Below are 24,935 nucleotides of genomic sequence, written 5' to 3'. Positions count from 1 at the left end.
CAAAATTATTGTACACAACTGCCGTCATGTTACCGTAAAATTAAGTTACGCACATATACTTGCTATATTTAATAAGTTAAATGGAACATATCTACATAAATGGGCATTTAGTATTTTTTATTTAACCTTGAATATATTTGTAATTTCAACTTTCATCATGTTATTAATTTGGGATATTTTTATTTACATCCTCTGATTTATGCAATCTGTTTATACAAACCACCCACATTTTTTGTATAATTACAGAAACCATTTTTAGCAACCAAAAAATAGAGATAGTTTGTGTAATGATGCTGACATTTTTTAGAAGTGTATGTGTAATTTTTTAAAAAAGTAGAAGTAGTTTGTGTAAATGATCTTGACGTTTTATGTGGGTGTATATATAATTATCCAAATAACATAAATAATTTCAATTAATAATAGTTCATCGCTCTTATTTAAAAATAATAAAATAAAATAGACTTTACGACAGAAAATTCAATTCTAACAAATATATATATTGTCGTAGGTGGGAAAATAGAAAGAAAGAATAAGATTCATGCCCCTAATGCACTTGTCATTACTAATAAATTGGGGATATGAGAGTAGTTAAAATATCTACATCTGAGAGGGCCCACCAGCATTCTGGATCTAAACCACAAACATTCATGCAAATAATAATAGGTAGAAGGTGGTTGTTCTTGTTTGTGTTTCCATCACAAAAACAAAGGTGTAATGAATAAGACATCCTTTGGAAGCTTCTCACCCTTCTTCCCATCTTCTCTATGAAAGCGCCCTTGCCCCCTCTTCCAAGGCTCCTTCCCCTACTCGCCTCCTAATGTGGCTATGCTTTTTTTTTTTTTTTCTTCTTTTTTAAATAAAAAATTTGAGTGAATCTTATTTCGTTTAGTACCACGACTTACGACGCTGTCTCCCAAGACTTTAGTCGAAGGCTCCTTTTGCCGATTGTCTGCTACTTTGCATATATATTTTATTTTATTTTTAATTTTATCTATTGTTATGATCCAAGACATAGCACCTACGACCAAAGTCATTTATAATTACTCACTGAAATACCCTTCAAATTGACAGAGTCAGTAAAATCCACAATCATTTGACTGAAAGTGGTTCGTTCTTATCAACTAAATCCACAACTGTTGGCTCTAATGTGGCTACACAGCATGCCACATTTCAGCACGTAAAAGAATATTATTCCTACTTTTGTGTTAATACAGTATTTTTCAATTTATATTCACCTTATCTAATCATTATATAGCTAATTATGGAAGAATAAATTGTGCATACGAGGAAGTGACAAATTCTTACATGGTGGGCAACAAATAATCCCAACGGAAACATCCTACAACCAACAATAACACTAAACTTACAACATTTTAATTAGTTAACATATTCTTCGATTAAACAAAACTTGCATGTGCTACAGTTTTACCCAAAATAGTACTTTTACACATTAATTGAAAATTCCCATTTTGTCAATTTCTCAATGTAAATGTCAATTTTCAGGTTTAAGCTCTTTTTCTTTTTTTTTTTTTGGTAAAATTATATTTTTCATCCTCTAACTTTAGCTCATTTGTACTTTTGGTCCTATAACTTACTTTATTTACATATTTAGCCATTTTTTGACGAATTTAGTTCTGAACATCACATATTTGGTTCTTTTTTGGTAAATGTAGTCATGTAATGACAATTTTGGTCCTAACGACTCATAATTATAGGATCAAAAATAGATATTGTGCAGTATGAAGGGAACCAAAATTATCAATACAGAATTGAATTTATCAAAAAATGATCAAATGTGAGATGTTTAGAACTAAATTCATAAAAAAAAAGATTAAATATGTAAAAATGTAGTTACAAATCAAAATACTAACAACTTAAAATTACAAGACCAAAAATATAATTTTATCTTTCTTTTCTTTTCTGACGAGGGAATTGGGATTTTTTTTCTTTTATCTCTGCAGTCTTCAGACTGTGCTTGTTGTTTCCAACCCGAAAACCGTGCTTCTAAACAACACGACTTTAAAGTTGTTTTTAAACCACTAAAATTATGTGGTATTTTTAATTATCCTATCAGGTAGTAACCCACGTCAGCATATACGTACCCAAATTCAATGATCGGGCATGGCTTGGACAAAATTACTAATAGGTGTTAGATTCATTAAATCGCTTGACTGTTACTGTTAGTTCAATAAAAAAAGAGCACTGAGACGGTTACATGAGTAACAATTTACGGGGCAAGTGTATTATACCCTAAAAAAATATAAAGAGTTTTTTAGAAAGTGCTTCTAAATGGAACAAGAGAGATATCTACGTATTTACCTTTTCTTTAAGGATGATCACTGTGCAGTTTCTTTTATACATCTATCTTTAAATCGAATTGCCATTGACGATTTTATAAAATAAATTTTAAATTATCACTTTTGGAACCAAGATCAAAGGTGTGGTTTCTAACAATTATGCCACTTATAACAAAAATAAGACACTGAAACTAAAAAGAAAAAAAAACTAACCAAATGTAACAATTTAACAAAATGTAATCATAATTAAAAGTCAAATATACAATAACCTAAGAGCATATAACTAAAATCTTTAAGTAACAAAATATAATAAGTTTTGGGATAATTAAAGTTAAATAATATATAATAATTTAAAATATAATACAACTAAAAGTTTTTAAAAACATTTTGAATGCCAAGCTCCAACTGCAATGACATTTAAAACATTAAATAATTCTGTAGTAGAAATTAAAAACTCAATATTGGTAATAAAACATAAAATAAAAAAATTACAAAAAATATATTAATCAATCATATATATATTCGAACATAATGAAGTTTCCTTTTAAATTAATCTTATTTGTCCATTGAGGCGGCAGAAGAAGAGTAGAGAATAGGAGCAATGGATTATAGAGAACACGAAGAAGAGGAGAGAAGACGAGGAAAACTGAAAGAGAAAGGGGAGATTGACGGAAATTTTAATGGACTTGATTTATTATTAAAACCTAAATCTATTTATGTGTATGTCTTGCGGTTTCTAAATTCTGGAAGGTATCCCCATTAGGGGACTGAAGGGTGTTCCTATAGGGGGACTATACCTGTATATATAGAGGGGGCGTCCCCCTCTGCTAGGACTCTGCATACCTCCTTTATTCTTGGAAGAAAGGGTACAAATATGTGTGAATAAAGCTTGACTTGGTCTTATCTTCAACTGATGAGCCCACAACAACACATCTTTGTCTAGGGGAGGACTCCTTTCGTGCGAAAACTCCTATTTTGCGAAGAGTCTGTTTAGGTTTAAGAGTCCTAGGTTTTTGGGGGAGCCTCCTTTTTTCTAGGCTGTTCTAGTTATCGAGGGGGGGGGGGGGGTCTTCCTAGGGCTGATATGGTCCAATGTGGAAGCTGACCTTGAGGTTGATGAGATGTCACGTGTGAGAGTGGATTGCTACGTGTGTGGGCCTTTTGGGCCGAATACTTATCGGACTTTTATCATGGTCCAAGTAGGGGGGTCTTCTGTCTCCTCCCTTTGCCAATCTGTTTTTCTGAGGGACGCCCCCAAGGCCACCTGCTAATCTGTTTTTCAGAGGGCACACGCTAAGGCCACCTATCAAGTGTTTTTGGGCCTCTCACGACTTGGGCCTCCTAGGATATTACGCATCTCTCGTTTCTTTCTTCTTTTAGAATCATTTAGGGCATTTTTGGACCAGTTTATTTTTATGCACATCAATATATATAATATTTTTTTAAACTTAATTATATATTTAAATTTGCAGTTCGATTTTTTACGATATTTTTTAGTTATAAATCAAAATCAAACCAAAAGTGCAGTGTGTTTTTATTAGAGATTTAAAATTAAGATTTGAAAGATAATTTATAAAAAAACGATTTGATTCGATTTGATACGGATAAATTTGAATTTTTTTTGTTATCATTGCTACTTTTTTTGGCCTCTAATATGGAGTAATTGGAAAAATTCAAATTGAGAAAATAATAAATATCAGTTGTAGTGTTAATTGTAATGTATTTATAACTTAAAGTATTAAAATAATGATATTAACATGAAATTTTCGTCCCTTTCATGGAAAACAACAAACGGCAATGTTCCATCACTAAAGAGGGGGCATACTGTCAAATTAGTTAACTAGTGGGGGTGAATTTGATACTTCCATTAAATCAAGGGGGGCAAAGTGATATTTTCCCCATCTCAGTTCCACACTTAGCGCCTCCCACAACAGATTCAAAGTTCGAAGCAAAAATCAAAATGAGACCAGAAGACCTCCTCCGCCACCCTCTCCCCACCCAAACCCCCAAACTCACTTTCGGCTGCTCCCTCCTCGATCGCCTTCTCGGCGGCGGAATCCCCTGCCACAGTATCACTGAAATAGTCGCCGAGAGCGGCACCGGCAAAACCCAGCTCTCCCTCCAGCTACTTCTCGCAGCCCAGCTCCCCGCCTCTCGTGGCGGCCTCTCCGCCTCCTCGCTTTATCTTCACTCTGAATTTCCATTCCCTTTCCGACGCCTCCACCAGCTCTCCCTCTTTTACAAAACGGACCTCCCCCACGACCCCTTGGAACGCATATTTGTTCAGCCTCTCCACTCCGCCGATCACCTGCTTGACCTTTTGCCTCGCCTGGATTTTCTCGTACCCAAGTTAAATATCAAGCTGATAGTTATTGATTCCGTGGCTGCATTGTTCCGGGGGGAGTTTGAGAATACCCCACTTGAACTAAAGCGGAGATCGAGTATGTTTTTCAAGATATCGTCAAAATTGAGGTTTTATTCCCACAAATTTGGATTAGCGGTTGTGCTGACAAACCAAGTGGTGGATGTGATGCAGTCTTCGGATAATCTGAGGATTGGGAATTCGGCGTTTTTGTGCTCATCTGGGAGGAGAGTTTGTGCAGCATTGGGTTTGTCGTGGGCGAATTGTGTGAACACAAGGCTGTTTATGTGGAGAGAGGAGGGAAGAGTGGGAGAGGACTGTGAAAGTTTTGAAAGAATGCAGACGAGGAGGTTCATTCGAGTTGTTTTTGCACCCCATTTGCCAGATTCTTCTTGTGAGTTTGTAATTAGAAAGGAAGGGGTTTTGGGGTGCATAGATGACAATGGACAAAGAAAATGAAGGTGGAGTTCTCACATTGTAGAATGACCCATTCATCATGAAAGGATGTTGATTTATTGAACAGAGAAGCCATAATTTTGGTAAGGTCCTTGAGCAAGATCGTGTTTGTTTCTGTTACAATTTACATTTTTCCTTCTAGGTGCATTTGTCTTAAGTTTCCATTGCTTAAAGTACCTCTTTTTTGTCTGTTTGAGAGTTGAACAAAATGTTTTCCTCTCTCAAATATAATTTGTATGTGACTTTATGTCCATTGCTTCATCAAGTGTGACCCTAGTACAGAAGTTGAATGTAATTCTGCTCATTAGAGACGACATCACTGCCCATCTGTTTGTAGTAGTGAACGATATCATAAATAACAAAAATACTCAGTACAATATGTCACTATAGAGAAATACTTTTATCAATTCATGGAAGACAAAGTAGGCATTGTGGTAATAAGTGTATTGAAGAAACTTGTTATGTACAAAGAAATCTCAATACTAGATGAGAGGAAGAAACTTGAAGCTTATGTGCATTGATGTTAACCACCATCAGCATTGCCAATTTTCTTGCTATATTCTTAAAGTGCCCGGCTCTTCATGGTTACCTTTAAAATATGCTGTACTGAATTAAACACATGCCTAGCGTCTCATTATTTTCACAAGAAAAGTTCTAGTACAGACACTTGAGATAAAAATTAAACTACTGAAAGATAATCTGTCATTTATCAGTTACTCTGTTCTGTTGTATTTGTCAGCAGATATTCTGCCTAGATCACTATTTTCTGGGCTTTCCTAGGTTTTGTAACATGTCTGAATTAGTGTTCTGCCGAAGAAATATCTCTGGAGGGCATCTCACTGGTTTGTTTTGTTTACCTTTTGTTCTCAGAGTAGATGAAACAAAGACGAATGCCTGTTGCGGTTGTCAATTGCAGACCACGAGACTGGAACAATATAACTGCTTTATGTGTTGGAAGATGGCCTTTTTATGTCTGTGGATAATGTATAGTTTAGAATTAGAAGAATCATGCAACTTCTGCAGTCTGCCTCTATGCTTCTTATGGTTATGCTAGAAAATGGCATGGGCCTTTGTAATTCTTTCAATTTTCATAATGTACTCTTTCATGTATATTTATACAAGTCAAACATGAGCTACACTTTTGTTGATGATTCATATCATGTTATACATATCGCCCTTAGTCAAAATTATCATTTTCCAACTGTCACTTCTACTTTTGAGTTTGCTACTCTACTTCAGGTGGGATACTTTAGAATAATATAAAGTTAAAACATTTATATACTTTTAGTTTAGAGTGGGGCAGGTAGTGCAGATGCCATTAGACCTCAACACCATTTTGGCTGCATTTTTCTGTGGTGGTTGTGTGCAATTCATCAATGCCCTATTTTGTGGTTATTTAAGTTCACATTCCAAATTAACAAGGCAGAACAATGTATAACTTTAGTAAGTAAAAACACCATAGTTACAATGACCTATATCCATCAACACTATTTACATACACATTTCAAAGCAGAATGCCTCATACACATACCTTAAGATAAGCAGTGGTTTGCTTCATGAATTGCATTTGAAGGAAATGATACATCAAATGCTGTGTTCTATGCTTTCTCTATATGTTTGGACAGGTTATGTAGAATATAACTGAATCAATTTGCAGTTTATTATGATTCAAATTGTCATGAGTTGGATTCAGTAGGGAACGGATCATTCAACTAATATGCACAATTGAAAGAAAGAAGCCGTCCATCATCAACACAAGCTGACAACCTGCAATGAAAAATCACAATGAACATTAGCACTCTGAATTCGATTGATTCGATGAGTAAACCTGGGATAATATCAGTCACCATATTCTCCTTGTTAATTATACAGAGAAGTGGAAAATAAATGTGAGTGTATCGAAATAAATAGCATCTAAAATCTTTCCAGGGTAGCATGAGAAAAGCAGAAAAAGAATGGTAGACACATAAGAATCTGGGAATTCCAGCAATCACCAATCGGACCTGTATCTTTCTATGATGCAAACCTGACAGAGATGTTAAATATTAGCCCTGTATGGACTGATTTTCATTTAAGATATAGACATGGTTCTGAGTGCATCAATGTTTTTTGGTCAATGATCATCTTTCATCTCTGCTTGTTCAGGCTTAAAACGCAGCATGATCCAGGATCATTGTCTTTCTTCTCCCTTTAAAAGCCGAATTGTTTGCATAATATCTTCTGAACAGTCCTTTCACCTCTGAATCTTTTCTGGTATCTTCTTTTGGATCTTAAATAATGCATATAAGCAGAGATGTTTGAAATGAAAGTAAAAGACAGCAGTAGATATCCTGCAGGCTCGTCTCCCACCAACACTTAATTTCTTCTTCTTATTCAATCTACCACAACTATCATATATAACAAGTTTGAAATATATACCTCTTTTTTCTTGCTCAGTATTGATGGAGTTCAACATGGCTTAAGTTGTATAGACCAAAAATGGCACTGCAAAAATCAAAAGGAGAAAATTTAGCATGTCCATGGTCACCATCTTCCTTACATACACAGACTAAACTAAGAAAAAGAACCCCAGAGAGTATGATTCTAAAGAAAAAAAATTGAATGCTATATGCATTAAAACATGCTGACAATGGCATCAACAACTTCCTTGATTTCACACAAAAAGTTTTCGTTCTGTTCACAATCGCAGTTTCCTGCAAAGCATGAATGATCATCATGCGAGCTGCTTGAGGGGATCACAGGGATGCATTTCAAACTAGTTCGACTACATGACCAAATGCAAACATAAAAATCATCGTGGCATTGCGTTTCATTTACCCCTGGCTTTTTTTTTCCATTTTTCTTTTCTGATATCATCAAGTCTGCCTTTTTCTCATCCTTCCTCCTGTATAAGGCTTAGGATGTTGCCAAAAGTAGAAAGTATTTCCAAGAAGCTTCCATGTAAGTGCACTACAACCTAGTGCGGCCATCAAAAGACTAAAAGAAAGACCATCCCACTTTGGAATACATCTTCAGATAAGGAACTCCCAGTTCTTTATCGTGGTGTTACTGATTTATACACAAAGGTCAAGCACATGGGTGAAAAAATAAACCACCAATATCCTGAGGAACGGCAAATTACTCAAATAAAAATTGAATCCAAGATCTGTAGTTCTCATCAAGTGCACTTAGCACTACAACTGCTCAACTAAATATCTTCTAGAATACACTATCGTCCATTACAAAACTGCATCTATCACCGATCAACTTGCACGAACGTCCAAATACACCCATCATCACTTTGTGGCAATCAAAGCCCACAGGAGGAAAAGAAAAGGAGAGGTGAACAAGAATATATTTCCATTTTCCTAACAGCCATTATCATTTATTACATATTATCAGTTGATGTTAACAGAGACGGAACGTACCCACTAGAAAAATGGTTAGCATCAATCCGAGTACGAAACGAATAGAATTGACTGGCGACACTTGGGCCACCTGTTGTTGTCTGTGACTTCTTTGACCTCTCAATCGCTGAAAACCGGGGAAAGATGCTCAGTATGTTACAAAAACTATAGCATTAAAAGAAAAAGACATTAAACGAATTATGTTATCAAGGAGCAATGTCATTTTGCATCTCAAAAAGGGCAACCGGTGCTAGAGATTTCGGACTACTTAAAGAGACAAAAGAGAATTTCTCAGTATAGATGGTAATCCACCATATACAGTGAAATGAAACTCAAGCAAAAGAGTAATCCTTATCTCTACATTTAATAGCCAAGTTTACCGCATATAAGGTCTTGTTGTGTTTAGACGAATTCATTATACAGATTTTCTATATCTCTTGACATTATAAAACCTTCAAATGTTAGCTTATATTAGAATAATGATGTTTGCTAGTAAACAACACAAATTAGACCTTTAAGGGTGGTGTATTATAGGTAGAGAAAATGAATAAAAGCAAGATGAAGTAATAAATAAATACTCAATGAGACACAGTTCACCAAATATACCTGCTGTTACAGGAGCAAGCAATCACCACAGGAACTATTGTCAAAACTAACCTGATTTATCCAATTGATCACTTTCAGTTGGGCACGGCTCAGTGCTCCTCCTTTTGCTCCAAGATGGTCTAGACCAACTGAACTCCAAAAGAAAGGTCTGAAAGCTTTCTCCTTGGGAGTTGCTTCGATGAATGCATTCTTCTGTCTATCATCCCTATCAATAACAATCTCCAGGGCATTCCCATCTGGTGAACTCCAGGTTTTGCGATTACTAGCAATTCTATCAGCTTCACGGCTAACTTCATCCCCCATCTCTGGGAGTCTGCTGTCTTCTGGCTGCATGACGCAGTTGGCATCTTCGTTAATTGTGACTTCTTCAGGGCTCTTTCCCTGATTTGGGAGTTGGATTTTGGAACCAACTCTGGAACCAAGATTGCTATCTTTTCCCATGTGGTTTTTCTCATTAAGGGAACCAGTTACCACAGCTCCAACAGTTACATCTCCATCTGTGATCCTTTGTGTTGCCCCAGAAGTTCCAGAAAGAAAAACAGCTAAATCATCACATTCTTGTTCATCCAAATTCACCCAGCGAAATGGTTTCTTCCCTTCCTCGTTAAATGATTCCCTCAGTGCTGTTTCAACTTGGGAAATTTGGTATTCTATAGCAGAAAGAAATTGCCTATGCCGGCTAATTTTAATATCATCACCATGACTTCTGTAGCTCATACGAACAGCCCTTTCAAACTCTTCCATCTAAATAATAAAGAACATGTTCATTTTGACATGCAATGCATCAAATTGGGAAAAACAAGACCAACAAAAATTGTTTTATAAGGTTAAGGAGAAGATTCGAAGATGGAGTAGGTAAAACCAAGAAAATTCTAACTTAGCCTGAAACAAAATGAGATACTGACCTGCCATTTCGCAGTGCCTAAAGCCATTTGAAGCTCTCTTCCAAGTTCATCTAAATGCTGAGGCATCAATCCTTCTCTCCTTGCTCTGAGCCATGTCCTATAAGCTGATTCCATTCTGCCAAACCAAAAATACAAGGCAGAAGGCTATTTTCAGTGAATGATTCTCAACTAGTACTTCGACGACCCTGTCAAGCGCGGTGCACTCTACCAAAATCATATATTTGAAACTTGCAATCAAAAGTTACAGTTAAGAACAAACGAAGAAAGAGAAATTGATTAAACTATTTAACTACACATACCATATACAAGAAATCCATCTTATAAGAGTAGGACCCTATAACAAGTTTCATCAAGTTTTCCCTGTCCAAAAGGAAACACTTATACACAACAACTACTCCAGCTATTATCAAACTTTATCTCCAAAACACAACCAATTCATACGAGGAAAGCACACAAATCCAATTCACCCTTACATCAGAGAAAGAAAAAAGAAGATACATCTTTTCAAGACCTCCTTAAGACACTTCAAAGCTCAAATTCCAATCCACCAGGAACGAAAAAAAGATGAAGGCATGAAAACGGAACACCCACAGAAATTGCACGCACAATCAGAAAGAAGCAAACTTTACCTAAGCCAAGGGAAGAATCCGAGAAATAAACCAGACCCAGATCGACATACATTATAAAGAACAGAATCAACACAAAAAGAGGAACAAGAAATGGTCATAAACAAATTTGACGCCCACACACACACACACAAAAACACAAACTTACATGTCGGCAGATTGTTGGACCTCCTCCGCTGCAGAAAAGAAGGTGTCCTTTTGCCATGAATCAAAACTGTTCGCAACCAACATCTTTCCCCCTCTTTTTCTTTCTGCCCAACAAATATCGCAACTTCAACACAAGAGCATATATACAAAGAACTATGTATATATGTATATACACAGTTCTCCTCTTTTGTTTCTCTCTTGTTCGAAAAAGAAATAGAAATTGTTTCTCCCTTTCCTTCTTTGCTAAGCGCAAGCAAAGAAGGAAGAGAGAAAGAAAGGATCAGACAACAGAGGGGAGAGAGAGAGAGAGAGAGAGATGTAAGAAGGAATTCTGTAATTTGTTCTCTTCTCTGCAATTCCTTTTGGGTATGTCTGTTTCTGTGATCTCTTTTTCTTCTTTTTTCCTGTGTTTCAGTTGAGTAATGGGTGGATGAAATAATTTAGTTTTTATTAGGTGCAACCGGGTGCTGGAGTCAATATTGCAGTCAACCACTCATCTTAGCTTCCCAAGACTTTGACTCAAAATTCCTCTAGCAGTAGTTCTTATTTGGGATAATTACACTTTTCTATCTTAAAGTTTAATATAATCATATTTAGATTTCTTATAATTTATAAAATTACATCTAATATTTATAAAATTTATTTTTTATAATAAATAAGTCCCGTCATTAGTCAAAATTATGATATTAACAAAAAAAAATCTATATTTACCCCCAATTGACATATTACTAATTTATTGTAAATCAAATAAATCTTTTTATGACGTAATTATCCTTATACGTCTTTACGATTAATGCATGTGAAGAGGTATATCTTTACCGTTACAAGGGTAGTTTAGTCGAAAAAATTATTTGACCTGCAATAAGTCACTAATAAGTCAATCGAGGGTTAATATCAATTTTCATTCAATTTTTCTGTTAATATCGACAAATTCAGTGAATTTTAATTAATGGAGAAACTAATTTGTTAGATGAAAGCAAGTTTCAAAAGTGCTAAAATATAATTTCTCAAACCACATAAAATTTAGGTGTAATTACACCAAACTTCAGGGAAGGGGAGTATAACAGTCCTTTCTATTTTGTTTGTTTTTCACATTTAGGAATATTTGTTAGACAATCTTAAAAATACTTGTTAAATAATAGTTAATTTTATCGAGATATTTATAATTTTATAAATAATATAAAGGTATATATTTGTAATTACAGTTAATATAGGAGAGTCTTTTATAATTTATCTTAAACTTATTTTCATTTTTTTATTTTTCTTTTTTTAACCATAAAGAATATTTCATTCTTTTGCAATTATTTTAACTTTTAAATTGCTTTTATTTTTCTAAACATTTATATTGATATATTAATGTTTTTGTTATGCATAAATAATGTTGAGGTCATCATATATATATATATATAGGTAATTACATCTACATCCTATACTTTCTAACGTATTTACAAAAATCCCTCATATTTTCTGAAAAGTGTACATACATCCACCAGAAAATATTAATATTGATTACGCGATCATTCCTATTTTTCAAAAAATTACACACACAATATTAAAAAAACGTCAACATTATTACACAAATAACCCTGATTGTTATACTGTTAGAGGTGATTTCTATAATTGCGTAAAAGATAACGATAATTTATGTAAATAAATTATAGATCAAGAAGTGTAAATGTATTTGTCCGAACTTTAAGACATAAGAATTTGTAGGACAAAAAATTATGTCTTAATAGAATTCTATGTGAATTATTGTAATTTATTTTTTATTGTTATATTGATGAATTGATTAAAATGAAGTATTGTTCAATATATTAAAAAAATATTATAATTTATTTTAGGTAAATTGCAACAAGCTCTTTTGAAATTTTTATAATTGCGAATACTTCTTCATTGTTTGAAAAATTACAAATAACTCCTGATGTTTGAAAAAATTATGTAATTTTTGGATGAAGGTATGAAATTATCAATTTTGCCTTATTGTATTTTTTTATTTTTTTAAAAAAATTAAAAAACTTGTAAAATCGAATAGGTGAATGAAATTTTTAAAAATTATAAAAGCTATCCGTTTAGTCCAAAAAATAAATAAATAAATAAATAAAATTATAATTTTTAATCTACAAAGGTATTTTGGTTAGTTCACTATAAAAATGGATGGAAATATAACAGATTGAGCTGTTGGACGAACGTTAAAATCAAAAATATATTAGCAGTGTTTCAAATAATTAAAAAGTATTGTAATTACACGAAATCTCAAAGGAGGTGGTTGTTATTTATCCTTTATTTTAATGCTATTAGTAAAAAAGGAATTGTGGGAGAAGTAGGAAAAAAGAAAGGAAGCTTGGGGTAAGACCCATTTTGATTGGTGGGTCCATTGTAAGTGAACATGGGGGTGCTGTAGCAGATCCTAGCACAAAGATAGTGTTTTCTTGTATTAGAAAAAAAACGATAGGACACAGGAGAAAAGGCGTCGGCGGTTAGAGAGAGAGAAAGAGGACAGAAGATGGTGAGTTGGGCAGGATTATTACTCGGGTGGGGCCCGCATTTGCCAGATTATTTGTTAACAGCACAAGGAGCCGTGCCTGCTCCGTGTTTTCTCATTGGCCAGCGCCCCCCCCGCCATCTACCTATCACGAACAATTACGGCACTCCAGCTACGTGTGTATTCAGGTTTTTTTTCTTTTTAAATAAAAAAATTAATATAAATATATTTTCTATTTAAATACTTTTGTTCAGATTAATTATGTAAAAAAAATATGGTTTTTATGGGAGAGACAGAGAGGATTTGTAGAGCGGAGGATAACACAGCACAATATAGATTCTAGAACAAAAAAAAAAAAGAAAATATAACAAAAAGTTCTTATATTTTAAATAAAAAATTTTAATTTTAGTTAATCTATATTATTATAAAAGAAAATCTTTCGATCGTACCAATTTTTTATTGTCCCAATTTACCTTTTAATTCATTCTATTTTCTTTTTAAAATTACCCACAATAGTAATTTAAATATTCTTTTTATTATTTTATAATTAATTTTTTTTTTCAACCACTACTCCATGTTTTCTCTCACCTTTTTTATTTTTTTGCACTCACAAACTTTCATATATTCATAACTTATAATTTATTTTTTTTTGTCTCTCACAAATATTTATTTTTTATCACATACTTCTTTCTTCTCACCTTAAACTACGTTTATATCTTTTTATAATATTTTTTTATTTTATATTTTTAATTTTTTTTATATGCTCGCGGGGATCGCGTGCAACAGTGACTAGTACATTGAAATACATACCAAAATAGTTATATATTAACATCCTCGCAAAGTATGAAAGTAAGTATGAGTTGAATGGTTCATGATATGAAACTACCATCCACATCAATCAAAAAAAGAATCTTGATCCTCTTTATATATAGCATATTTCCTTTTAAACAATTATTTTTTAAAAAAAATGTAAACCCATGAAAAAGAAAATATTTCTCGATAATTATTTCGTCGAGATCGTGAGTCGTATATAGAGTTACAATCCCATGTAGTCTGAGAATCATAAGAAAGAATGGAATTTACAATCTAACTAAACAGTGGCTCATTTTGATATTTTGCAACCACTTAAAATAAGCGTATCAGTTTAATTTTGAAAATAGTATTTTTAATTTATTATTTCTGTATTTGAACTATTTAAATTAAAATCGATTTGAGCTAAAAGTTAGAAGTAGCTCAGTTTATAAATTTCTATAACTTATTGGTAAAATTATAAACATTAAGATGTTTTCGCTAACACTTCGATTCTATTTTTTTTTCCCACTTTTTGAATTTCTTTTCAAATACCCCCAACTTTTACTACCTAAGTTGGGTTGGAGTTTGGACTAATCTTAGGGATAAATTAATCCAAAAGTGTTTTGGGAGCCTTGGAAAGAAGAACAAATCGTTATGCTTGTTTAACTAAACAATTTTAACTTTATTTTACTATTATAATTAAATAAATTAAGTATACCGTACAACATATGGTGGATGCAGGAGGATGTTTTTTTCGTCAATTATGATGGGCCCAACTCTATGTGTTTGGTGGAGGAAATCGGCGTTATGGTTATAATACGAGACCATACCCAAATTTGTAACAATTGCATGGCCCCACCTATATTCACTTTATGTCTCTGTGATGTTGTACACAACTCTCTGTACAAATAGGCCAACACCACTACACCCCCAGTTAGATTCACCACCTTTGTGGATGTCGATACAGTATTGCCCGTAGCATTAGCACATAATATTCCACAAAAAATGCACAGAGCACACACTTGTGCCTCCTACAATACCTATTCAAAAGGGTTGTCATTGTCACATGTATTACCTAGCAACCAGTCATGCAAGATAGGGAGCCTTATTCGCTCTCTCATTTGGTTGGAACCCCAAAAATTGATGGCAATAATCTTGGCACTGTTAAGTAGTCCACTTTATACGTACTCTAGTAATCAAATTGCCTTCAATAGGAAGATTCCAAATGATAGCGGTGTCTTAAAGTGTTACCGTCGCCTCACCAATCGAAAAATAAAGAGTATGGGTTTCAGGTCTCCATCTTTCCACTAAAGTAGTAATAAGATGTTGGTCACTTTCAATATGACCACATTGGATAACCCCTTAAAAATTTATATTCTGCAACACTTGTAGAACACGACTGTGGCATGGAGCAAGTTGAAGAATCCGAAGAAAAGAAATATCACCACGCCGTACATTTAAAATTGTGTTCTGACCTATAGGCACATCTTTAAATCGATGAGTTGACTGCCCATATACTATCGCGCAACCAAAATTACCAAAATTTTACTCTCAATAATAGTTATTTTTCTACTGCTAAATTAGTTGACTTTAAATTTGTCATAGTGCGTGTTGTAATATTTTATCCCAACTCCCACTTCTGTTGTTGCTATATGCTTACTTGTGCAGTTCGAATTAATTATTATTTCTTGTTAATATAATAAAGTGGAACACACTCCAAATAATTATGAAAATGCCAGCTTCTCTTCTTTCGTTTCATCATTGGCGTTAGTGCAGAAAAATACACATTCTTCAAGCTGTATACATACTTCGTTGATGCCCTTTTAGTGATATAAATAAGAAATTAGGTGCTCACCTTTTTTGAATAATTAATTGTTTCGCGTGTAAAAAGAATTAGTTACTCAGATAGAGGAAAAATTATATTTTGTCATTCGAATCATATTTATTTTTATACTCTATCATTATTTTATTTTATTTTATGTCAACTCACCATCTTAACTTTGCGAAATTTGCACTTTGCCATATATGTCCATTTTTTTATTAATTTTTTTGCCAAAAAAATATTACATGTTTTGCATGTATGAAAAATATTACATCACATAACCTTGAAATATCTCATATGTATGCATGTGATGTTTTTTCGAAAAAAAAAAAGTTATAAATGACAAAGTGTAAAATTTTACAAAATTGAGATGATAAGTTGATATAAAAAAATAAATATCAAAATATAAAAATAATTATAATTCAGATGACAAAATATAATTAACTCTTAAATATATCGTTGGTTATTAAAAAAAATCAACCTTTGGGAATCAAACAATGCACCATAGCATCTAACTCATGGGGCCTAGCATATATAAAAGTAATTCAACATGCCACAAATTCAGGTTCAATCAATGATGACCAAACCATATAGTTGATGTTGCATGCCATTATTTTATTAATTTACTAGAATGTATATAATAATGCATACTATGATAAAAAAGAAAAAACATAAAATATTAAAGAATACCAAAATTATCATCATTAAAAGTATGTATTAAGTAACAATATTTAATTATGGTAAATTACATTTTGCAATCGAACTAGGCTTGTTTTTACACTTTATCATCGAACTTTTTTTTTGTGTCAACTTACCATCTCAACTTTGTGAAATTTGCACTTTTTCATATATGGCTGTCCTTTTATTGATTTTTTTGCTAGAAAAATATCACATCACATAATTTTCAAATATCACATGCCCACTATATGTAATGTTTTTTCAACAAAAAACTTGATTGAACAACAATTATAAATGACAAAATTCAAAATTTCGTAAAGTCGAAATGGTAAGTTGACACACAAAAAAAAATTTAGATGCCAAAGTACAAAACAGTCGTAGCTCAGATAACAAAACGTAATTAACCCATTTAATTATGCCACAATACAACTTTTAAAAAATCATAATAAATTCAATCGAATTGAATTGTATAATTAGGCACTAGAAAAAGATTTAGTATTGTCCCATAATATTAACGACTATGTTAAAAATTATGGTAAATAATTATTATTGATTATGGTTAAATAAAATCGATATAAAAAAACTAGTTTTTCCACCATGAAAAAAAAGTATTTGCTACAAATAAGAGTCATGATAAATATTTTAGCCACTCTTACAAAATCCACGGCCAACAAGTGTTATTGGTCCAGGTCAATAATCATTTATTATAATTATTTATTATTGATTATGATAATTAATCAAAATTAAATATTATACTTTTTATAGTGAGGAAAGGTGTCCATACTCGTAATTTAGTAAGAAGAAAATAATATAACACCAACCATCTTTAGTGTCAGTATAGATACATCACTGTTATTATTCTTACATAATTTTTTTCATAATAGTGGAAATTGTTGGGCTTTTGAACTCCATACCATGCTTTGCATCCTTGTCCTTTCCCCACAACATGAAACCTTTCCTCAACATATCATGTTCTTGAATCTGAAAAATTACATGCAGCTGGATGTTAACTGTCAACAATATTCATTAAGTTCAGGGACTAATTTGCAAAGTTGTGAAGCTAAATATGCAAATTTTCCCACCAATAGGGCATAAGAAGCCAAAAGATGTCGAGGGGTGTCTAATATTTATTGTCACTAGATCATCATAATAGATGAGTCACTAATTGTATTCAGTGACAACTTTGAGTACGTTTTTTTATGAGTAATATTTGCTACCGACACTTTTTGAAAAATAATAGTAATTATGAAAATCATGAAATTCATTATTGTGTACCAAAATAAATATTTTTGTCACTAACTGTATATAATTAATGATAATATTAAAATAGCCACCTGATTTTTTTGTCACTAATCTTTTTTTTTTTTTTGAGTGTTATAGGACAAAAAATGAATCTATTTCAGTGTGAAGAGAACCAAATTATTAACAGAAGATTAAATTTGCTTAAAAAGAACCAAATGTGAGATGTTTAAAACTAAATTTGTCAAAAAAAAAATTAAATGTGTAAATAAAGTAAATTACAAGACCAAAAGTGCTAACGACCTATATTTAGAAACCCAAAAATATATTTATCAAAAACTTGATATTTATAATTTTATCAGTAAAATACGAGAATTTGTGGGGAAAAATATATAACTTTTGGTTTAAATAAACTTATTTAATAAATTTAAAAGTTTAAGTTATAATTAAAAATATTATCTTCAGGAAAAAAAATTAAAAAACTTATAAGCTATTGCAAACCGTGCTTAAATAATCAATGGTGTTGGGCTTTGTAAATTAAGAGAGCCCATTCACTCCAAAAAGGGCTTTAAATGGGCCATCCAGCTCCTGTTTCTTGTTTAAATTCAAAATGGGCCCAATTTTTGCTGGACAAGTTTGATGGCCCAACACTCATTGTGGCCAGTGGCCCAAACTTTGAGAGAAAGAAAGTATTCACAAGCATGGATAAACTTTATTTTTGAAACTTATATGATATTAATCTCCTAAAGTCTCATTTTTCTTAATATTAATAAATAAAGCATAATTCAATTAGCGGAGTTAAAGCCCCACGAGAGTTGTCCTATTTTAATAGAGTTATTGCGAACTTTAGCCGTAATTGTTGGTTAGTTGCTGATAGTTGATATTGATTATTGATATGTCTATTGTTACAGTCGTTAATCATTGAGTTTTGTAATATAATAAAGATTAGTTTTATTAAAAATATTTTCTTTAAATACCGTATATTTTGTATGATTATTATACTCCTAAATTTTTTCTATATAATATTTAAAAAAAATCTTATTAGCTCATCCAAACACCGTGTAATTCTAATTCCATTTCAAGAATGGTAAAATTCTAAACGATCTATAAAAATAACCTTGAAAAATGGAATAATTAAAAATTGACGTAATTTTCTTGGCACCGTAGATAACAAGATCGTAAGAATTCAAGAATGTGGAGAAGTTATTCGCTAGCACAATTGTCCAACTGCAGATGCCCATTTCTTTGTCCATCAAAGTACATTTGAAAATCTGTCCAATTTTAGACCAAGTTTTATGTATTATGATCATAAATTATGTCCAAGATTCTCGGATATATATGTAGGATTGGTAATCGACGGCCATAATTCATGGGAAGTGCAATTTTTTGGTCTTAGATCCTATTTCTTTTTGGACAGCGGAAACGTCTAGTTGGTATTGGTTCTCCATCAATTATTAGTCTTTAAGAATAATAATCCTTAGAATATGTAATTTATGGCCCTGCAATTGTACATTAATGGTACAATTCATGCCAAGTGGGCTTCCATCCACCCATCTTTGTTTTGAAATTAAATTTTCCATTCGATAAACTACGACGAGCTCCATTCGAATTTAATATAATTATGAATATTTTTTTTAGTTTGAAAAATTATCAATATCCCCTAATTTTAACGGTTATCCAACAATTAGCCAAATCTGTTAGGTTTTCATCTATTTTTTTGTGGTGAACCGATCAGAATGCCCTTATAGATTAAAAATTATAATTTTTAAAATTTTATGATTGTTTTTATAGACTAAGTGGATATCCAACTTTTTTTTTACAAATTTTTAATTTTTTTTTAAAAATAAAAAAGTACAGTAAGGTCAAAATTGACAATTTCATCCATCCATCTAAAACTTACATAATTTCATCAAAATATCAACGGGTATCTATAATTTCTCAAACAACAATGGGGTATTTGTAATTATGTCAAATTTCAGATAAAATTGTTATACTACAGTAAATTGATTTGACATACCTGAATGATTGAGTCGAGTTGCAACTGTTTATAGTCTGTGGAGGGCAATGGGGCTCACGTCCACCCTTGCAGGCCTCAGAGTATGTTCATAATTTTTTGAGAAATTTTCCTATCTCTTTCGATATTTTTCCTGATATGATTTGCTTTATACCATAAAACTTTTATTTCAGATTTACATGATTCCAAATTTAATTATATGAGAGTTGAAAAATAAAAAAAAAATTAAATAATTTTACAATTATATTGCTCCGAACCAAAAAAAATATAAGTGTTAAAAATGATCGATGGTTTAAAAAAACAACCTCGTATTTTTTGTTTTTAATAAATAACATAACAAAACATCCAGACGTAGTAATGTTAGTAATTTTTTTGATCTCATAATTTTAATAAAAAAAAGAAAAAGAAAATCGGGTTTTACTTTCCTTCAAATACAATAAAATTATTAATTATCGTGTAGAAAATTACTAGCTAAAAATACATAGAAGAAGAAAGCGAACTTGAAATTTTCCTAGCAATTAATTAATTAATTAAAAAAAATCCTTTGAAAAGTTTAATGTAGATGGCGTGTCGGCTTCGACTAAAGACCATATGACGAAATAAGAAAAATTTAAACTTCCAACGTTTGAAAAATAAGAAAAAGAACGAAATAAATTTTTTTAAAAAAAAAACAAAATTACTCTCTAAATCACAAGAGTTAATTGATTAAGAGTTAGATTTTAATTACTAATTAATAAAATTTACGTCATGCAATAACAAATTACAATTGCGCATCAGTCCCTTGAAGTACACCTCAAGAATTTGTGTCTCGACATTTCATTGTGAAAATACCGGGTTCAAAATTCATTAATAACGTGTGTGAGTGGATGCATACGTGAATTCAATGCTAATTGAATTAAAATGTGTCGTACGTGAACACGTTTCTTACTATTGACATTTAATTCTTTGGAAAATATTATAAAACAAAAAGTCAAATTGTAGACAATTGAAAAGTCGCATTAAGATAATTATTAATTCCTTCATATATTAAGAAAAATAACGAATAAAGATGAGAAAGTACTGGCGGTCGAGAAAAGATCATGACGACTTGTTTCCATAAGGTACATAAATTAATTACTATATTAATTAATATGTATAAATGTTGACATTTTTTTTTACCTTATTTATCATATTATTAAATATATTCAAATTCAAAAATTGATTCAATACGTCAAAATGAAACAAAGAGAAATAACAAACTACTGTAAGAGTAGACATATATACACCCACATCCGTGAAGCCTGAACTCATAATATTTTGATTGTGAAATCGCAACACCAATCAAGCAAGACCCTGTTAGTAATATTATAAAATACTTGCGTCATAATTTCATTTATTTTATTAGTAAAATATAATATATTATGTTATTTACGAGATTCAAATATTCATAACTGATCAAACATATTAATAATTCTAAAAAAATATTTTTTAAAAATAAAATAATAATAGTAAACACATGCTTATCATGATTCTTGGTCGTAATGTTCTTCTTTTGAATGCTTTTCAATTGTGTAGCATTTAGTCAAATTAGGAACATTTTCAAACGTTGAAAATTGAAAGTAAAGGTCTTGATCATATTATATACACATGCTACTTTCAAGAATAGGCATATTCATTCATTCATTCATTCACCCTTCTTTTCTCACTATCCTCCAAAACTCATAAATTTTCAGACACCAATATTCAAACATTAATCTCATCAAAGGCAACATCGCCATAATTAGATATCAGATATTATTTGACAATCTTAGGCAAACATTTAAGTTTAATCGAAGGTCGGCGTTTCATTTCTTCATCACATGAAAAAGCAAGGATGTAACTTTATTTTATTTTCCTTCATTTCAATCTATTGTAATTCAGGACGATTGACTAATCAATTACCAGCAAATATTGATTCCAATGGTAAGAACGGGTGTAGATTCTGTCGAAAGGTTGTGCGCTCGATTGTCGAGAATCACTATAATCAACTGATGATATATATATATATATGTATTAATTGACTGAAGCGTTTATCTTCAACATAATGGTTTTTTACAATTTTAATATGGGAATTTTTATTATTTTTTTTAATGGAAAAGGCGTGTATTAATGAGTCTCAAAATCCGAGACTAAGAGATAGGAAAAACCAAAGTGGCTAGAGTGAAGGCACCGAGGATAAACCGAGGTGCTTCATCGATCGTGCTCGAAGCCCATTCTCTCCGGGCAATGAAAATTCAAATTGATGGTATGGATATGTTCCCCTTAAGGAGAGGATTCGAATGGTGTAAGCCACGACTAGAAATTCATTCGAACGACGCTGGAATCTTAGAGAGAAGATTCCAAAGAAATAGTTATATTATGTTATATATAGTGTATATATAAATAAATAATATATTTAAATTATTTAAAATTTGGACAGTTCATTTTATATATTCAAAGATCAATAGTTGTTATAAGAAGGGTATAACGGTCAATTTAGTAAAAATTTAACACCTTTAGGGTTTACCTAATGGAAGGGGAGAGTAAGCAATATTTTTGAAAACCACAAGGGATTTTTTGCCTATTTTTTTAAAATAGGGGATTTTTAGCTAAATTTTAAAAATACAAGGGAGTTTTATGCAATTTACCCTTTAATATTTTAATGTAAAATTCTGCGTATATATAAAGGGAGAGATGTTAACATTATTGCATCTTTTTCCTTATAAGCACAAAATTAGCATTTAAAAATATTAAATGAAAGGTAAACCTAACTAACTTCTGCTTCTGAATTGTTTAAATTAAGTTGAGTTAAGCCAAAAGTTATAAACAATTTTATACCAACTTCTGCAGCCAAATTACAAATGCTTTCCCAAACACTTCAACTTCGACTTCTTTATTTTTTTTATTCACTTTTAATATTTATTTTCAAACACTCTCAACTTTTACTACTTCTTTACTAATAATTTTTTGTACGACTTATTCCGCCACAAACTATTACAACTATCTCTTTACCATACAAGAAAGATTTTATTACTAATATTATAATTATTTTATTACAAAAAGAAAGAAAGAAATCCGACATGCACACGATGAGATTGAAACCAATTGGATGAGAAAGTAAAGTGCAAAAGTTTGTTGGAAAGAGAGTTGTGGTTAAGGTATAGAAAGGGTCCACATCCATCTTTTGTTGACTAAAAACTACAAAGTACAAAAGAGTATAATGTGCATGCCAGCGAAATTGCATGATTTGTTAGAATGGCTGAAGTCTACGTACCTGCTTCTCATTTCTCCCTATATATGGATTTCACTTCAATTATTATTATTATTATCATTACTAGGGGCACACACATTGCCCAATGCCCATGCATCTATGATTTTTGTTTCCTCAAACAAAGAAACATAATATTTTTCTACGCTATCGATATGAGCAAAAGATACTCGTTTTTTGAGGTGTAATTTGAAATATTTGAACTTTGATTTGCATACGTTAGAGCAAGAACTTATAAAAGAACCGTTAGCACTTCAATGTTGAAATCTGTATTTGAATAAAGAAAGTAAAACAGTAAAGCATTAAGAGATAACATCTGGAGTCAGCCTACGTTCCAATTGAGGTGGGCCACGTGGGAATTCCTACTAATGTGGGTAGACGCCTCCTAGGCATCTTATGTGGGCTCGTGAACCTAGGCTTTCCCACATTTAGGCCTCGAGTCCAGACAAGATCTTAGGCCTGCAACTGGCCAAGAGGTCCGCACCTCCTCGACCCTCCACTTATGTCGACTCGGCCTCCATCTAGGCCAATGGCTTTTAGGGGTAACACATATAAACACAGTAACAACTTAAAACTATGGTAGATCAATAATATTTACTACGCTCAAACAACACCAATACGAAAACTTAAATCTTGACCATGATTAATCAACATATCAAAATATTTGTCGCGATTTTTAGTTACGGCTAATATTTTAGCCTCACTTACAGAAACAACGATTAAAGGACATTATTCAACTATGATTAATTTATATTCGTTATGATTTTTTTTATCATACAAAGAGTTATATTTATTTTAGTGCATCGACATATGATTGAATTGGTTCTTAGAATCTGATTAATGTGAATTCGATCCATGTCATCACGTCCCAAACGGAGAAGAAGATCTTTCTCCTCCATAATTTTTGCTTTTAAACATTATTCAAATCCTTCAATTATAGCTCAACTTAAAGCCGCATCAAAATTTATCGAAAGCGTGACCATTTTTACACAAACTCTTGAATTAAAAGTCGCAAAAAGTAGATGTACGATTTATTTCAAGTTTGAAAATAGTTGAAGCAACCCCGGCCTCAAATCAAAAGAGAAGAAGTTAAAAACGTAAAATTGATTGAAAGGGAAAGATGTTGATTGACAAGAACTTTATGTAATCTCCAGTATCCAAGGGGGAGGGGAGGGGTTGGTTTTGAAGGTCTGGCCTGGTCATAGTCCCTCTTTGTCTGGCGTCACATTAATACGAACCAGTAGTTATAACCCAACAACCCACTTCCAAACTAGGCAGAGGAATTACGGATGAGGTCTAGTTCGATTGGCGATATTAAAACTTAATAACTTTAAAGTTATGGATTCGAACCCTACTAATGTTGGGATGTTTTCTATTTTAATAATAGTTGTCGTTCTATTTTAATAGTAATTGTTGATTAAATATATTTATTTGATACTGATAATTAGTATACAATTGTTATAATTGTCAATTGTTGTCTTAATATTAATGATTGTAATTGATTTATTCAAATATAATAACTCATCGCTTTCACCTCAAAGACTAGTCACAAGAATAAAAAGTTGCTCATTCGAGTTCCATGGATATAGATTTATTTAGTTTAATATTATAATATTTTAATTTTTTGTTTTCTTTAAATATATTTGATAATTTGAAAATATTGATATATATATTAAATCAGTTTCTGAGTTTGAATGTATTGATAAGAATGAACTGGATCTCATAAAAAAAAGGTAAAGTTACATTTTTGATCATATAACTTAAATTATTAACACTTTTGGTCCTGTAACTTATTTTATTTGCACATTTAGTTATTTTTTTGATGAATTTAGTCCTAAATATCTCACATTTGGTTCTT

The 24,935-nt window shown here is 31.9% G+C and overlaps 2 protein-coding genes across 2 annotated transcripts; one reads left to right on the top strand and one right to left on the bottom strand.

Annotated features, from left to right (window-relative positions):
* The first annotated feature begins 4,194 nt into the window (after positions 1-4,194).
* Positions 4,195-6,263, top strand: XRCC3 (homolog of X-ray repair cross complementing 3 (XRCC3)). Its single transcript, XM_011071609.3, has 2 exons — positions 4,195-5,198; positions 5,986-6,263. The coding sequence occupies exon 1, from the start codon at positions 4,258-4,260 to the stop codon at positions 5,116-5,118; it is 861 nt and encodes a 286-aa protein (XP_011069911.1). The 5' UTR covers positions 4,195-4,257; the 3' UTR covers positions 5,119-5,198; positions 5,986-6,263.
* Positions 6,264-6,529: 266 nt separating this feature from the next.
* Positions 6,530-11,187, bottom strand: LOC105155687 (uncharacterized). Its single transcript, XM_011071608.3, has 6 exons — positions 10,787-11,187; positions 10,013-10,127; positions 9,159-9,851; positions 8,523-8,628; positions 7,534-7,599; positions 6,530-6,882 (listed from the first exon to the last, which is right to left on the bottom strand). Exons 1-5 carry the CDS (start codon positions 10,867-10,869, stop codon positions 7,574-7,576), a joined length of 1,023 nt encoding a protein of 340 aa, XP_011069910.2. The 5' UTR covers positions 10,870-11,187; the 3' UTR covers positions 6,530-6,882; positions 7,534-7,573.
* Between the last annotated feature and the right edge of the window lie 13,748 nt (positions 11,188-24,935).

This window comes from Sesamum indicum, linkage group LG2, assembly GCF_026168435.1.
Source record: "Sesamum indicum cultivar Baizhima isolate 11 linkage group LG2, ASM2616843v1, whole genome shotgun sequence".
NCBI lineage: Eukaryota > Viridiplantae > Streptophyta > Magnoliopsida > Lamiales > Pedaliaceae > Sesamum > Sesamum indicum.
The sequence above is the reverse complement of the archived record's forward strand: the minus strand, read 5'-3'. Positions and strand labels throughout refer to the sequence as shown.